Raw genomic sequence first — 16,214 nt, 5'->3', positions numbered from 1 at the left:
CCCCGCCCCAGGCCAGCCACTGTGCTGCTGTGTGAGCCCAGGCCCCGCCCCAGGCCAGCCACTGTGCTGCTGTGTGAGCCCAGGCCCCGCCCCAGGCCAGCCACTGTGCTGCTGTGTGAGCCCAGGCCCGCCCCAGGCCAGCCACTGTGCTGCTGTGTGAGCCCAGGCCCTGCCCCAGGCCAGCCACTGTGCTGCTGTGTGAGCCCAGGCCCGCCCCAGGCCAGCCACTGTGCTGCTGTGTGAGCCCAGGCCCCGCCCCAGGCCAGCCACTGTGCTGCTGTGTGAGCCCAGGCCCTGCCCCAGGCCAGCCACTGTGCTGCTGTGTGAGCCCAGGCCCTGCCCCAGGCCAGCCACTGTGCTGCTGTGTGAGCCCAGGCCCTGCCCAGGCAGCCACTGTGCTGCTGTGTGAGCCCAGGCCCTGCCGCAGGCCAGCCACTGTGCTGCTGTGTGAGCCCAGGCCCTGCCCCAGGCCAGCCACTGTGCTGCTGTGTGAGCCCAGGCCCGCCCCAGGCCAGCCACTGTGCTGCTGTGTGAGCCCAGGCCCCGCCCCAGGCCAGCCACTGTGCTGCTGTGTGAGCCCAGGCCCGCCCCAGGCCAGCCACTGTGCTGCTGTGTGAGCCCAGGCCCGCCCCAGGCCAGCCACTGTGCTGCTGTGTGAGCCCAGGCCCCGCCCCAGGCCAGCCACTGTGCTGCTGTGTGAGCCCAGGCCCCGCCCCAGGCCAGCCACTGTGCTGCTGTGTGAGCCCAGGCCCTGCCCCAGGCCAGCCACTGTGCTGCTGTGTGAGCCCAGGCCCTGCCCCAGGCCAGCCACTGTGCTGCTGTGTGAGCCCAGGCCCTGCCCCAGGCAGCCACTGTGCTGCTGTGTGAGCCCAGGCCCTGCCCCAGGCCAGCCACTGTGCTGCTGTGTGAGCCCAGGCCCTGCCCCAGGCCAGCCACTGTGCTGCTGTGTGAGCCCAGGCCCTGCCCCAGGCCAGCCACTGTGCTGCTGTGTGAGCCCAGGCCCTGCCCCAGGCCAGCCACTGTGCTGCTGTGTGAGCCCAGGCCCCGCCCCAGGCCAGCCACTGTGCTGCTGTGTGAGCCCAGGCCCCGCCCCAGGCCAGCCACTGTGCTGCTGTGTGAGCCCAGGCCCTGCCCCAGGCCAGCCACTGTGCTGCTGTGTGAGCCCAGGCCCTGCCCCAGGCTAGCCACTGTGCTGCTGTGTGAGCCCAGGCCCTGCCGCAGGCCAGCCACTGTGCTGCTGTGTGAGCCCAGGCCCTGCCCCAGGCCAGCCACTGTGCTGCTGTGTGAGCCCAGGCCCTGCCCCAGGCCAGCCACTGTGCTGCTGTGTGAGCCCAGGCCCCGCCCCAGGCCAGCCACTGTGCTGCTGTGTGAGCCCAGGCCCCGCCCAGGCCAGCCACTGTGCTGCTGTGTGAGCCCAGGCCCTGCCCCAGGCCAGCCACTGTGCTGCTGTGTGAGCCCAGGCCCTGCCCCAGGCCAGCCACTGTGCTGCTGTGTGAGCCCAGGCCCCGCCCCAGGCCAGCCACTGTGCTGCTGTGTGAGCCCAGGCCCCGCCCCAGGCCAGCCACTGTGCTGCTGTGTGAGCCCAGGCCCTGCCCCAGGCCAGCCACTGTGCTGCTGTGTGAGCCCAGGCCCTGCCCCAGGCTAGCCACTGTGCTGCTGTGTGAGCCCAGGCCCTGCCCCAGGCCAGCCACTGTGCTGCTGTGTGAGCCCAGGCCCTGCCCCAGGCCAGCCACTGTGCTGCTGTGTGAGCCCAGGCCCTGCCCCTGCGCCGGCAGCAGCTGGACACGAGCGCTACCAGCGAGCACAGCCACAGGCCGTGGTGCTCAGGCAGCGGTGCTCAGGCCGCGGTGCTCAGGCAGCGGTGCTCTCAGGAGGCATACACGGCACGGGCCCTTTAAAGCAGGGGCATTGTGGGATTGCCCGCACATTGGACCCGCGTGCGTCCAAAGGTCTGGTCTGTGGGCTCGGCTGGGTTTCACACCAGCTTTTATAACTTTACCCGACACAGCCTACCCGGTCAAAAAAAATCTCACTGTAACGTAAAAAAGAAAATCCATAATTGTTTCAGAAAGTTTCTGATTAAAATGTACTGTGATTAGCAACCAAGATTTATCCACATATGGCAATATCTGTATTCTTATGACAAAAGTAATAGATTTTTATTCTTGTTATTAATAATGTTATTAATTTATTACTGCTATAAACTGGAATTATTAATAACACTAAGATAAATAATTAATAGTAAGTAATAGTCATCATTATTATTGCTTTCATTATAAATAATATTATTTCCAACACGTTAAATTATACTAACTGGTTATGTGGCTGACTTTCACCTTGTGAACATGTGAACAAAAAAATACCTCCATTCTAGTGAGGAACACTTTCATAAACAGCAAGTGCCATTTGTATAACTTTCCACTTATACCCACTCTCAGGGATCTATACATATGCATGTATAAACAAGTGCAGGCCCTGTATCTACATAAATGCAGCCTGAAGCTGCAGACTGAGGGGGGCGGGGTCTCCAGCCCAAGTGAAAACAACGGGCCCATTGTGACGCACGGCAGGGGGAGGCGGGCCGGTCTGGGAGCCCCGCCCACAGAGGCCTCGCTGATAAGGGCTGCCCGCCGCTGATCAATCGCCCGTCCAGCCCCCCTCTCCCGCCGGCCGCCGGGGCCTCCCCCTGAGCCGCCACTCACCTGGGGGCAGGTCGGGGTCGATGGGGGCCGCCTGCTGGACGCGGCGCGGCTTGGCCAGGGCCTTGGACACGCTCTCCGAGGCGCTGCGGCTGGTGGAGCTGGACCCGCAGCTCTCATGGTCGTCCTGCGAAGGGAAAGGCCGGTGAATGTGAGGGGGCGCAGTACAGAGCAGAGGGGGCAGTGGAGGCACTCAGGGGTGGACAAAAAGAGAAGAGGAGGCAGAGGGGGCACTCAGGTCTGAGGAAGGGTGGGGGGGGGGGTTACCTGACACAAGCATCATGCTGCCCCTCTTCCCACTCTGTTTTACAATCATTTCCACAGCTCCGCGAATAAACGGAGCCCTGGGACGAAACCCATTCAAACAGAAAAGCGCTGTGTGGAGGAGGCCCAGCCGCCGCGGCCCTCTGCTCGGGTGCAGGGGCGTCACAGGGAGCAGGAATGCAGCGCACGAGGGGAAGAGGAGCAGCTCCTCCGCGGCGAGCCCCCACCGTAAACAAATGGAAGGCGGGCTGGAGTTATTTATTAGCCTAGCCGCGAGGAGCGCGCCGCAGGAAAGTGCTCGGCTGCCCGGGAGATAAGGCGCAACAAAAACAATCAGGAACCGGGGGGGGAGGGGGGAGGGGGGCAACGCTGACGACCTGCGGGGGGCGCCGGACTCATGACCGCTGGGTTTGGGGCTCGAGCTGTCTGGACTGGGAGCTACTGCAGCGCCGCAGAGCGCCGAATTTAACCAGGAGCGCAAACGAGCACTGTCCAAATAAATATGTGTATCTGCAAAGGAAAACGTAAAAGGAACTCACGCTGAACCCCGGCCAGAGAAATAAAGACATACCGCACATCACATTTACAGCCAGCTCCAAAGAGCTGTCTCTTCCTTCATAACGAAGATTCCAGAAAGTTCCATTTCGGCTGATGAAAGGACTATTGTGCCAATTTGTTTTATTCAAACTGAAGCACGTATAAATAAAGAGGTACTACTACTATGCCCACAATCAACTGGGTGAACCAGAAACAAATACCGGGCAATATCGGTTCCTCTTCCTGCTTCAACACCACAGATTCAACAAGGAAATTAGCCCCCAATAAAAGTCAAAAGAAATACCAACCGGTAATCCAGCACCCAAAAAAAAGGAGGGAAAAAAGCCCACGGCGGGCTCCTTGGCGCACAGCGGCGTTCACCTCCGGTATGGCACTGATTAGAGTTCATAAAGCAGAGTAACCTTTTCACAGTCGAACCAGGCATGTGCAGACGGTCAACGCCGAGCCGGAGCACATCTGGTTAGCATTTAGCGGCGGATAGAAATCGCGGGGTCTCCAAAGTCACAGTTATCCCGAGTAATGTAAACAGCGAAGGTGTCAAAATGAATCACATCTGGGCGCCCCCCCCCCCCCCCCCTCCGCTTGACGCGACGTAACCAGCTCCGCTTTCGCTAACGAAGATTACATTTTAAACACGCTTCGCATAATTCGGAGAAGGCCGCTCGCGAAGTCGCGATTTGCCGGGCCGGGTAAAGTAAACGGGGTGAAAACGCCACAGCGGTCGAAGCGCGGGGGGGAGAAACGCTTACGCGAAGCACGAAGCCGGGCCCCGACACAAACACCACACGGCCCGCTTTTCCATTGCAAAGCGCTGGGAGTCGGTAAACAAAAGGACAGGGAATAATAAAGAACTCATCAGGCTGAAATGATGGAAACTGGCAATAACAGAAACCAGATCGCCGCTGATTGCTCGCACTCGGTCATTTTCCGTAGCTTCAAAAAGCGCCATCTCTGGTGTTTGGGTGAGGAATAAAACGATATTTCATTTTTCTTTTGGGGTCTGGGCACACAGTGTTTTACGGGGGGTTAAATGGGGTTTACGGAGCAAGCGATGTCCCATTAGCCGTACCCAGCCATGAACTCGCCAGCTTAGCCCTTCCGGTTCCAGCGGCTGCTTTCTGGGAGGCGCACTGTGGCACTCTGTGTGCCCGTCAGAAGGGAGCAGGGCTGAGAAATGGATTTTTGGGGGAAGCCCTCAGACGAATGCAGGCCGCCTCAGCTGCTCCCGAGTAAGACGATCCCGCCGATGCCACGGCGGGACGGGGCGCGGGGGGGCGAGGGGGGGCCTGGGGGCATGTCAGCTCAGCTGTTGCAGAAAGATGACGGCGCGGAGAGAAGGCCGGGTTCCGCCCGCTCTCCCAGCCCCACCAGCGGCCCTGCAGACCGGCCGTCTGAGTGACAGGCGGGGGGGACCCCCTACTCTGAGCCTAAGTGGGCACCCATCGAGAGTTAGAGCACAGGAAGACGGGGAGCGACCCCACACACACGTATATATACATATCACACCGCACACACGTATATATACATATCACACCACACACACACACATATATATACATATCACACTGCACACACGTATATATACATATCACACCACACACACACACACGTATATATACATATCACACCGCACACACACACACACGTATATACATATCACACCGCACACACACACACACACATATATACATATCACACCGCACACACACACACACACACGTATATATACATATCACACCACACACACACACACGTATATATACATATCACACCGCACACACACACACACGTATATATACATATCACACCGACACACACACACACACACACACAGTATATACATATCACACCGCACACACACACACACGTATATATACATATCACACCGCACACACACACACACACGTATATATACATATCACACCGCACACACACACACACGTATATATACATATCACACCGCACACACACACACACGTATATATACATATCACACCGCACACACACACACACATATATATACATATCACACCGCACACACACGTATATACACATATCACACCGCACACACACACACACGTATATATACATATCACACCACACACACACACACACACACACACACACATATATATACATATCACACCGCACACACACACACACATGTATATATACATATCACACCGCACACACACACACACGTATATATACATATCACACCGCACGCACACACACACATGTATATATACATATCACACCACACACACACACACACGTATATATACATATCACACCGCACGCACACACACACATGTATATATACATATCACACCGCACACACACACACACACATATATATACATATCACACCACACACACACACACACGTATATATACATATCACACCACACACACACACACACGTATATATACATATCACACCGCACACACACACACACACGTATATATACATATCACACCACACACACACACACACGTATATATACATATCACACCGCACACACACACACACGTATATATACATATCACACCGCACACACGTATATATACATATCACACCACACACACACACATATATATACATATCACACTGCACACACACACACGTATATATACATATCACACCGCACACACACACACGTATATATACATATCACACCGCACACACACACACGTATATATACATATCACACCGCACACACACACACACGTATATATACATATCACACCACACACACACACACATGTATATATACATATCACACCGCACACACACACACCGTATATATACATATCACACCGACACACACACACACACACGTATATATACATATCACACCGCACACACACACACACGTATATATACATATCACACCGCACACACACACACGTATATATACATATCACACCGACACACACACACACACGTATATATACATATCACACCGCACACACACACACACGTATATATACATATCACACCGCACACACACACACACACACACGTATATATACATATCACACCACACACACACACACACACTTATATACATATCACACCGCACACACACACACACACACATATATATATACATATCACACCACACACACACCATATGCACAAACATGCATATACTTAAAACACCAGAAACATATACATACACATGTATACACATATAGCACTCCACACACACACACACACACCATAACCATATTATATACACTGACTGACTGACTCACTGACTCACTCACTCAGTCAGTCAGACATGGTGGCCCTGTCAGATCTCTGCAACTCTACTTCACCTCCCTTCAGCAACAGAAGAGACACAGACTCACACTACACTGACTCCCCACCAGGCCCTTCAGACACCCCTGGAATTCACCTGTGTCTACTGCATTTTAATGGCCTTCTTCATATTTCAAATATTACACATTACATACAAATATTACTTTCATTTCTTCGCAAGGATGGAAGAAAGTACTTCAACCAAACTATAACAGAGAGAAGAACTGAGTGAAAAACATTCAAAATGTTCAGTAAACCTGCCTCACCGATCTGGTATGTTACAAACCCAGCGCCGAACACACTCATTTCAACATCAATTTACCCCAAACTAAACAAATCTGCAGAATATTTACACTTGTTGTTTGCTCTGGATGCATTCATAAAAAAAGAAATGCGATTCAAATTAAGCTTCTTATATTGCCAACGCATTTCTAATTTTTTTGGTATGCAATTGGCCCTTTCCAGTTCCATAAACAGGCGGGCAGGTTTACAGAAGGGGGAATGCAAATGGCTTAATGATGTGCGAGATCTGCACCGTTAGTTTGGGTTCGTTAGTGCGCTGGAAGGATAAGGACTTTTGCGAGTTGTTTTCTTTTTTTATCCGTCATTCTGTGAACTCACGCTGACTTCAAAGCACCGGGCCTCGAGAGAAGGGCTGGTCAGGGGAGGGCGGCAGACCGGAGTGAGAAAATAAACGAGAGGAACCCGATCCCTCCTTATCTCCCCGACTCAAACAGACTCCCCTCCGGCCTGACACGGCCAGGCCTTGTCCTCCACGCCGAGTGCCGCCCCCCGCCCCCCCCCCCCCCCCAGGGAGGGCCCGGCCAATCAGGAGGGCCGCTCTCCCCTGGGGCTCCAGACACCAGGCACCACACTGTGTGAGCAGGCAATCAAGCACCAGAAGACGGCTGAGGTGAGGGAGGGAGAGGAGGAAGGGCGGAGGCCCAGCTCTGGTGAACAAGGTACCGGGCCACACAGATTCACACAGTCAACCGGGAACTGCAGCCGTGGGCTGTTACTAAGGTGCGCTTCCACAGCCCTGGTGCACTGAGCTAATCCCTCACCAGAATGAACTTCAAGTCCCATGACCCATGAAGTCTGTATCCCAACTACAGAAAGGAGAAACCACTTTCTTACACAAAGTCCCATCTCCCTATCTCCACCACAGAGAGGAGAAACCAGCTTCTTACACAAGGTCCCATCTCCCTATCTCCACCACAGAGAGGAGAAACCAGCTTCTTACACAAGGTCCCATCACCCTATCTCCACCACAGAGAGGAGAAACCAGCTTCTTACACAAGGTCCCATCTCCCTATCTCCACCACAGAGAGGAGAAACCACCTTCACACACAAAGTCCCATCTCCCTATCTATACTATTGAGGAGAAACCAGCTTCTTACACAAAGTTCCGTCTCCCTATGTCCACTACGGAGAGGCAGACTCATTTGTAGTGATTTCTCCCGTTTCATCGCTCTCCCCCACTAAAAGCACTCAAGGAGACCATTACTCTTTCCCCAGGATGACACCAGTCCCCGGGGTCTGGGCTGCAGCTGGCACTGGGGAAAATTAGGGCTGAAAGAGGGATGGCAGGATATGGTGAGCGTTGGCACAGCACCACCTCCTGAAACTTAAAGCGCCCCCTTCCCCCCTCCCCCCCGACGCCCCTCCCGCGGAATGCAGAGACGGATCGCGGCTCGCTCCAAACGCCCCCCCCCCCCGCCCCCCCCGCATCAATCACCCGCGCTAAAAATGAGCCGCTAATGGTTTTTTAATGAAACTGTAACAAATGCAGAAAGCCATTAGCGTGTGATTAAAGACGCGGCTCTCGCTTTCTCCTCCCCGATCGGCCGAAAAAGGCCCCCCCCCCCCGCCTGCGTTTCACGCCGCGTCGGCCCCACGGCCCCGGCGCAGCGGACGCGGAGCCGCAGCTGGCTCGCGCAGAGGAGCGGGCATTACGCGGCGGAACAGGACTCGGGTGAATATCACACGCGATTGGCCGGCGTGACTCTGATTAACTGTCCCGCTGAAAGCGGCTAATTAAAAGGTTCTTTCCCCCTCCGTCCTCTCTCTCCCCCTCCCCCCGCCCCTCTGCGGCGGTTCAGCAGAGCCGAAGCGCCGAACAATACAAGCGCCGCGCGCTAACGGAATACGGCTTCCTGGAGGAGCCGGAGGTGCGCGGCGGTGAGCAGCGTAAACGCGCTGGGGCCGTCCTTTCCCACCATTCATCTTCACACGGAGGGGGGGGGGGAGCGCACCTCTGAAACGGGCCTGTAACAGGAGCCGCTCGGCACGTCGGGAACCACGGGCGCTCCGCGCCGAGAGCTCTCCGCGAATCACAGCGGAAGAAGCCGCAAAGCGAGCTGGAACCTCTGGTGCGTGTGTCGCTGCCAATCGAGGGAAAGCGCTGAAAAGCCCTGATTGAGCACGTTCCGTTTGAAAGGGAGAGCTCGCTCCCCGTTGTTCCTTTACATCGTTTCACTTTTAGTGGACGTTTGAGATTGTTCCGGACAGTTCCGTGTGCGCTGAAGGACATTTCAGATAATTGACAGAAGTTTCTGTCGACCCGCTGCCTTTACAATGGCTAATATAGGGCCAATCACGACACAGGGGTTTGTGGTTTAACTCATAACCACAACGGACATATAAATTGGACACTGGGTTATAATTATAATAATTTTTAAGAGACTGAGGGGGAAAGGCGGTTAAAGCAAAAAATATATATGTGTGCACTTCATGTAACTCCAAAGCTGCTTATTCTGCGCAAAAGAATGTGAAAAATCCCTTTAACCAATTTTTATCCCGGACGTTTCATTTTCTCCAAATCTGGAACGCCCAATTGCATTCTAAAGCCAGTCTCATAGCCTCAGGTCCATGGAGCGATCGAGCTGCGCAGCCAGTGCTGCTTCAAGCGCAGCTGACGCAGCTGATGCAGCTGAAGCAGTCAGACTGCAGGCGCCCAATCGGTCAGAGGAGTCGCTCATGAGGAAAGAGACAACCGATATCATAGGTCATCCATCACAGGGCAGTGCTACAGCCAATTACACGCCTCCCTGTGGGACCGCCAGCTAGTCATAACTGGCACGGAAAGTGATTTTCATTCTTTTTTTAAAGCAGTGCAGACAGTCCACCCACCTTATGTATTTTTTTTTAATCTGTATTCAGACAGAAGGAAAACACAGAAGGTTAGAGACAGAGATGGGATCACAGTACAGAAAGCACCATGGCAGGGAATCCAACCCCCAGCTGCATGGGGGAAGGGGGGGGGGGGTGTTGCATACATGGGTTGAGCATTACTCTATATTATTAGAAAATAATCTGTTTTTGTAAAACTTGACACTGGGGTCTTATGCAGACTACCTAATTATACATTATTACAATTCATTAATGCTGATTCACACATTAATGTCAGTCAGAGTATTCATAAAATGTTCTTTTTTGCCACTGACATAAACTGCCTTCAGGTTGTGATGCCCTACGTGCTGTATGGCCTGCGACGCCAGCTGTAATAAGTGGCTAAGCATGCATATGAATTATCACTCTTGTTATAAAGGTCTTACAACTGTCAATGAGTGGTTACAAAAACAATCTTACAGTGTTATAAAGTTATTAAACATTCCTTTTTTTTTTTTTTTTACAGGGTTTCAGAAATATTTAGGAGCTGTGTTGGCAGTGGAGCTTGATAATAATAAAGGAACATATCCATATAGAACCTTTCACTCACCTCAGGATCATTTCACAGTGAGGGATGAACCAGAATGGACCAGAAAGCTCAACAGACAGCAGCTGAGATGTAGGAATGAAAAGGCAACTGAAGAGAACTGGGCTGGAAATGTTGCCAAGATACCAGGCCACACCCCCACCACCACCACCACCATTCTACACTATAAACATCCTGGGAAAAGTCCTTCACCTCCCAAAGAGAACACGGTCAAGGCAGCGACGCTGCCGGCGAGGCGAACGCAGCCGGCTCCCCGACGTCGACAGGTAGGCAAGTTTACCACGGTCACATCTGCAAGCCATCTGCAGACGGGCAGCCGAGAAACACTGACGGGAACAAATCCGTCAAATTACTTCATTACGGAACGCCGCCTAGCTTGTAATTATGATACTTCCACGAAAACATTTTCCGAGCCTCGTTTCTCCCGCGGAACCGCACACCGCAGCGAATACTGTACATGTTTGTGTAACGGCCCCCATAAACAGCATACCCCAACCTTCAAACGCCAGGCCTGTAAAAACCCACCCAACATTCAGAGGGGCTCACTTCTTATTTATTTCTTCATACCCAGCAGAATGTCTTCTGGGCAACTCGCTGCCTCACACGCCACATGCCTAGAAAACGATCCCGCCCACTACAAAGGGCGCCTGAGCGCCAGGCTCTCTCTGTTATCATGCTAACGTTAGCGCTGTTCACCCGGCCCGGCGGCACAGAAAGCGTTACCGAGCACGTTCGGCCCCTGCGTAACGTTACCACGGAGGCGCTCCTGGCGACCTTTCCAAGCGTGCGCCCCGTTCCGGAAGCCCAGAAAGGAGCCGTGTTCGTTAGAGGGACGCGAGAGAGCAGCGAGCCAAGGGCCGCATAATCACCGAGTCGCGGTGATGTCACCGTCGGGCAGCGCGGCCAAGAAGGCCCGGGCGCAGAACCCAGCTCCAGCCCGGCGCGTTTTAATGGCTGCCTCCTACGATCCCAGAACTGCGATAAAAGACGAAGGCGGGGGTCAGACTGAGTACCGGAGGGCCCGGCTCAGGCTTCTCCAGAGGCCAGAAATGGCTCCGTCTCTGACGAGCCTGAACAGGGGTAATGGCTCACAGTTGCCGGGCAGATGTGAGGACGCGGGACAGGTGCGGCCCATGTGTTTGCGAAAACCGCAAGGGTGTGGGTTCTGTTCCCGTCCATGGGTATCGGGGCGGGAGGTGCTGGAGAAAGAAGCCCGAAGCCGGGGGTGAACGGCTCGAGCGACCACGCCCCTTCTACAGAAATGACCGCGTGCCAAGGTTCTCAATAAGGCCACCGCACATTACACAACTGGGTAAAGCTCATAATCACCCATAAGACAGTTTGCAGCCTTGAGCACGCACGGTGTAAAACAGTGTTTTGCTGTGTTATGCGCAGTGCGGTACAGTAGCCGCCGCGCTGCTAGAACTGAGCGTAATGCGCAACAAATCTGACTTAGAATAAAGCTGCTGGGCTGAAGGGTGTTGGAGCATCAAAAATCCCTTCAGTTCTTATGAAGCAAAGTCGACCAATCAGGGCTGAGACCTGAAGAGAGCCCCGGGGAGGCCTCAGAGCTCACCAGATTCTCTCCCTCCTCAGCATATGCTTGGCCCCTCCCACCACCTAACAGCCCCTCCCCCCGTCTCACAGCCCCTCCCCCGTCTCATAGCCCCTCCCTCCACCTGACTCACAGCCCCCTGGTCTCCTGTACAGTGAATCACAATTCCTGACAGGTCGTCAGCACACACAGTTTTTATGTACTAGCTTAGTCCTAGGCTTTGGTCAGAGCTCTGCACAGGCCAGGACTGCACCAGGGGAACAGCAGAAATAACCCCAACGGGACTCTGCAACTCAACTGCGCAAGTCCAGCGGTGGCCATGGCAACTCTCGTATCTGCAGCTCTGTGCGCTTCCCGTGACCAAAAACAGAAAAGAGGGATAAGGAACAGCGAATGCTTGGTAGATGACATAATCCCAAGAACTCATCTGCAGGGGAGGGGCTTCAGAGCACAAGTCTCCCCCCAGGGGGGCGTGCGGGCTGTCTAACCGTCTGCCCGTCCTCCACAAGCGCATTTCTTCCAGCGACTGCAGCGCCTGCCCAAACTCAGAGCACAGTGAGAGGCGTGTGCTCTCTCACAACATACCTACAGCCTCCGTCCATTCACAGCAAAAGGACAGAGACAGGCTCTCTGTCAGCCCCGGCATTTTTATCAATGTAAATAACAAGTCTGTTTAATTTCAAAATGGTGAGGTTTGTGACAATTTTCACTTCGCAGAAAGCAAATTATGTACAGCGAATTTTACACCCTAACTTGAGCATATGTGGACAATACTATACCACATGGAGGACAGCACATCTTCTGCAGGCAGCACTGCAGGCACCTGCTGGCTAGCTGCTAGCCACCAAGGAGTCGCTGCTGCAGGCTGAGGTGAGGAAACTCTCCCTTCGAACGTGATGTCACAGCCAAATCATGGGTCACGCTGTAGAACGCCAAGTTCAAAATTTGGGTCCAGCCTGCGAGGTGCATCAGTGCACAATGGACCAGTGCTTTCACCCCACAAAAACCCCCACAATGGTAATTATTAAAATGATGCACTGCAATAATGCAAGGACTGTAAAACAGATGATTACTATTGGAGAGCAGACTGAAATAGAGAGAGTAAGAGAGAGGGAGGGGGGAAAGGCTGTGCTAGACAGAGTGTGGGATGGAGACTGAATGAGACAGGGACAGAGGGAGGAGAGTGAGTGTGAGACAGAGAGAGAAAGCCTTCCTGATTTAGATCTGAGAGGTTATGGTTCTTTAGATGTCTCCATCAACAAACCACAGAGCCAGACTGAGCATGTGAAGCATTCCGACAACACTGGCAAGTCCCCCCGATGCTAATAACTGCAATGTGTAGAGCCTGCACACACGCACACACGTTCTCTCTCACAGACACACACACACACGTTCTCTCTCACAGACACACACACACACGTTCTCTCTCACAGACACACGCACACACGTTCTCTCTCACAGACACACACGCACACACACACGTTCTCTCTCACAGACACACACACACACACGCTCTCTCTCACAGACACACACACACACGTTCTCTCTCACAGACACACAAACACACACGTTCTCTTTCACAGACACACACGCACACACACATTTCTCTCTCTCACAGACACACACGCACACACACGTTTCTCTCTCTCACAGACACACACGCACATACATTCCCTCTCTCACAGACACACGCACACACCTTCTCTCTCACAGACACACACACACACATTCCCTCTCTCACAGACACACACACATTCTCTCACACAGACACACACATACACACAAGCGCATTCTCTCTCACACAGACACACACACACGTGCATGAATATAGAGACACGTTCTCTTTCTCTCTGATACACACACAAACACACACACACACGTGTATGCATGCAAGGACACATTCATTATCTCAATCTCTCTCTCTCTCTCCCTCCCTCGCACACTCACACCGACACACTCACAGGGTTAAACCAAGCAGTCCTATAAATAAGAGTGAGCCAGTGGTTCTGTGGCACGTGTGTAAGGATGGCCAGTTAACAGTTGCGTAAAGATGGTGATATTGCGCTCTGCTAGGGGCACTGGTAGCAAACCTGATGGCAGAGAGGCAGAGCCCATCAAGATGCCCAAGTGCACCCTTAGACTCTGATATATAAAGGACATCAGCATAATCTAGAATTGGCCGAATGGTCAGCTGGACTAAGAGTAAATGGACAAATTAAGTGAATGATGAGTGATTGCCATATAGTCCGGATTTTATTTTGGTCTGAAGCTTAGAAATGTGGTGCATGAAGGATGAGGTGTTATCATGCCAAATGCCCAAGTATTTATAGGATGTGACTGTCTCAAGATCTGTTCCGTTGAGTGTGGAAATTACATTGGGTGGGTTTAAGGACTGACATGTAACCTGGAGGAAGAGGGCGCAGAAGTAGGGGGTATGGATGTCCAGACTTTTCACTGTTTTACAAAACATTTTTGCTCGGGTCAGACCTACAGCCTGAAAACCGTCCACCGCACTCCACCCATCAACGCCCACATTTACACCCGCCCCTACACCTTAGCAGACGGACGACTCGGACGATAACAGAAAGAGCACCCTGGGACTTCACAGGGCAGAGACCTCTGCAGGGCGCTCGGTTTAGGGAGTGCCGAGATGTGACCCTCTTCGAGGGTCACGGAGGTTACCGCGCCTGGTCCTGGCCTCCACACTGTAGCGCCCCCTTGCAGTCACGCGGGGTAGCACAGCGCAAACTATCCACTGTACAGTTTTGGTCTTTTTTTCTAATTGCAAAAATTTGTTGACACGTCTATAATTATTTTAAGATGACTCATATTCCATATATGCACAGCAAGGCCTCAGGAGGGCCCAGAGCCAACGCACTTCCCCCAGCGTTGCTCTCAACAATACAACAAAGTGGACACCCCCCCCCACCCAGCCCTAACCCACAACCCCCCCAGCTGGAAATTATAACTGTCTCCAAGTTTTGCAAAAGATTTAAGCAATTACAAGATAATTATAACACATGTAAATTCTTATCATGTTGGTCATTTTAAGAAGCAATGTGGTCTGTGTCAAGTGGGCGATACACTTCTCAAGACACGCATTGTTTATTATCTTTTCGGGCTAACCATATGCCTTCGAAATCCCTTTTTTTCTCCCCTGCACGAAGAGTGACATGTCGAGCAATTACTCAAACTGCATTCTTCCTTTCTCAGGCCCGGATCACAGAGCGTGGCTCGGCTCGGTGCGGACACCCAACGCAGCCGGTGTGCGCCGGGGCAAGTGTGCGGTTTCACTCAAACTCGGCTGCCAAACAAAGACAACAAACCGTAAGACCCAGAACCTAAATAAGCCGGGCGGTACGAGTAATCTATATCTTACACGTAAATCCGTCCCCTGCAATTAGCTCTTAGCGCTATTGTTATCATCGTCGCAAAGTGCTCAAACAAATACGGCGTTCTCCCTAAACATACTTAAGGAATGCTAAACCGATATAATGCGGGTCGTTAGCCGTGTCTACAGTAACAGAGCACGTGCGAGCTCTGCACATGTGATATACGAGGGCGCACTGCCCATGTACGGAGTTCTATTCCCCGCTCGAATGTTTCATCACATTCCAATTACACTTTCAGTGCTATATCTTCACATGCCCTTTTATCGGCTCTATCGGCTGCATTACACTGTCAGAGTTACTGCGCTGTGGGCTCGAGGGTCCCGGAGCATGTGCACCCGCAGACGTGGAGAACGGACCACCCACATCCCCCCTTTAATGTGGAGCCACATAGGCGCGCGTTCCCACGGCGACTCAACAGCGCCGCAACATTAATCACCACTATTTCACCAGAATCAAGAATGCGCCGCTGCTGTGCTACACTTTAAAAGCGTTCGTGTAGCGCATCAAAGCTTCGCACCCCAACTCCAGACGTTTTGATTCTTCCTCACACGGTCGTACACACGGTCCGACCCGTAGTGTCTAAGCGGGTTGTTTTGCGCTCTTTTCCGTGACGACGCCATCCCGGCAGACAGTGCGGTTGATGGCACAGACAATGGGCTAGCCGGAGATGAGAGGGACGCATCCTGCCAGCGGCCGCGGCTGGGGACGGCCGCGGGGAGGC

At 53.1% G+C, this 16,214-nt stretch overlaps 1 protein-coding gene across 4 annotated transcripts in view; it reads right to left on the bottom strand.

The window, feature by feature from the left end:
- LOC135257716 (intermembrane lipid transfer protein VPS13B-like) overlaps positions 1 to 16,214 on the bottom strand; it is a 302,540-nt gene that overhangs the window by 273,117 nt on the left and 13,209 nt on the right. For all 4 annotated transcript variants that reach the window (XM_064340776.1, XM_064340785.1, XM_064340767.1 and 1 more), the window contains one exon: positions 2,703 to 2,826. In XM_064340776.1, coding sequence (XP_064196846.1) covers positions 2,703 to 2,826 — 124 coding nt within the window. The remainder of the gene's footprint in view (positions 1 to 2,702; positions 2,827 to 16,214) is intronic.

The sequence above is a fragment of the Anguilla rostrata genome, chromosome 1 (assembly GCF_018555375.3).
Source record: "Anguilla rostrata isolate EN2019 chromosome 1, ASM1855537v3, whole genome shotgun sequence".
NCBI classification, from domain to species: Eukaryota; Metazoa; Chordata; class Actinopteri; order Anguilliformes; family Anguillidae; genus Anguilla; species Anguilla rostrata.
This window is presented reverse-complemented; position numbering and strand designations above follow the sequence as displayed.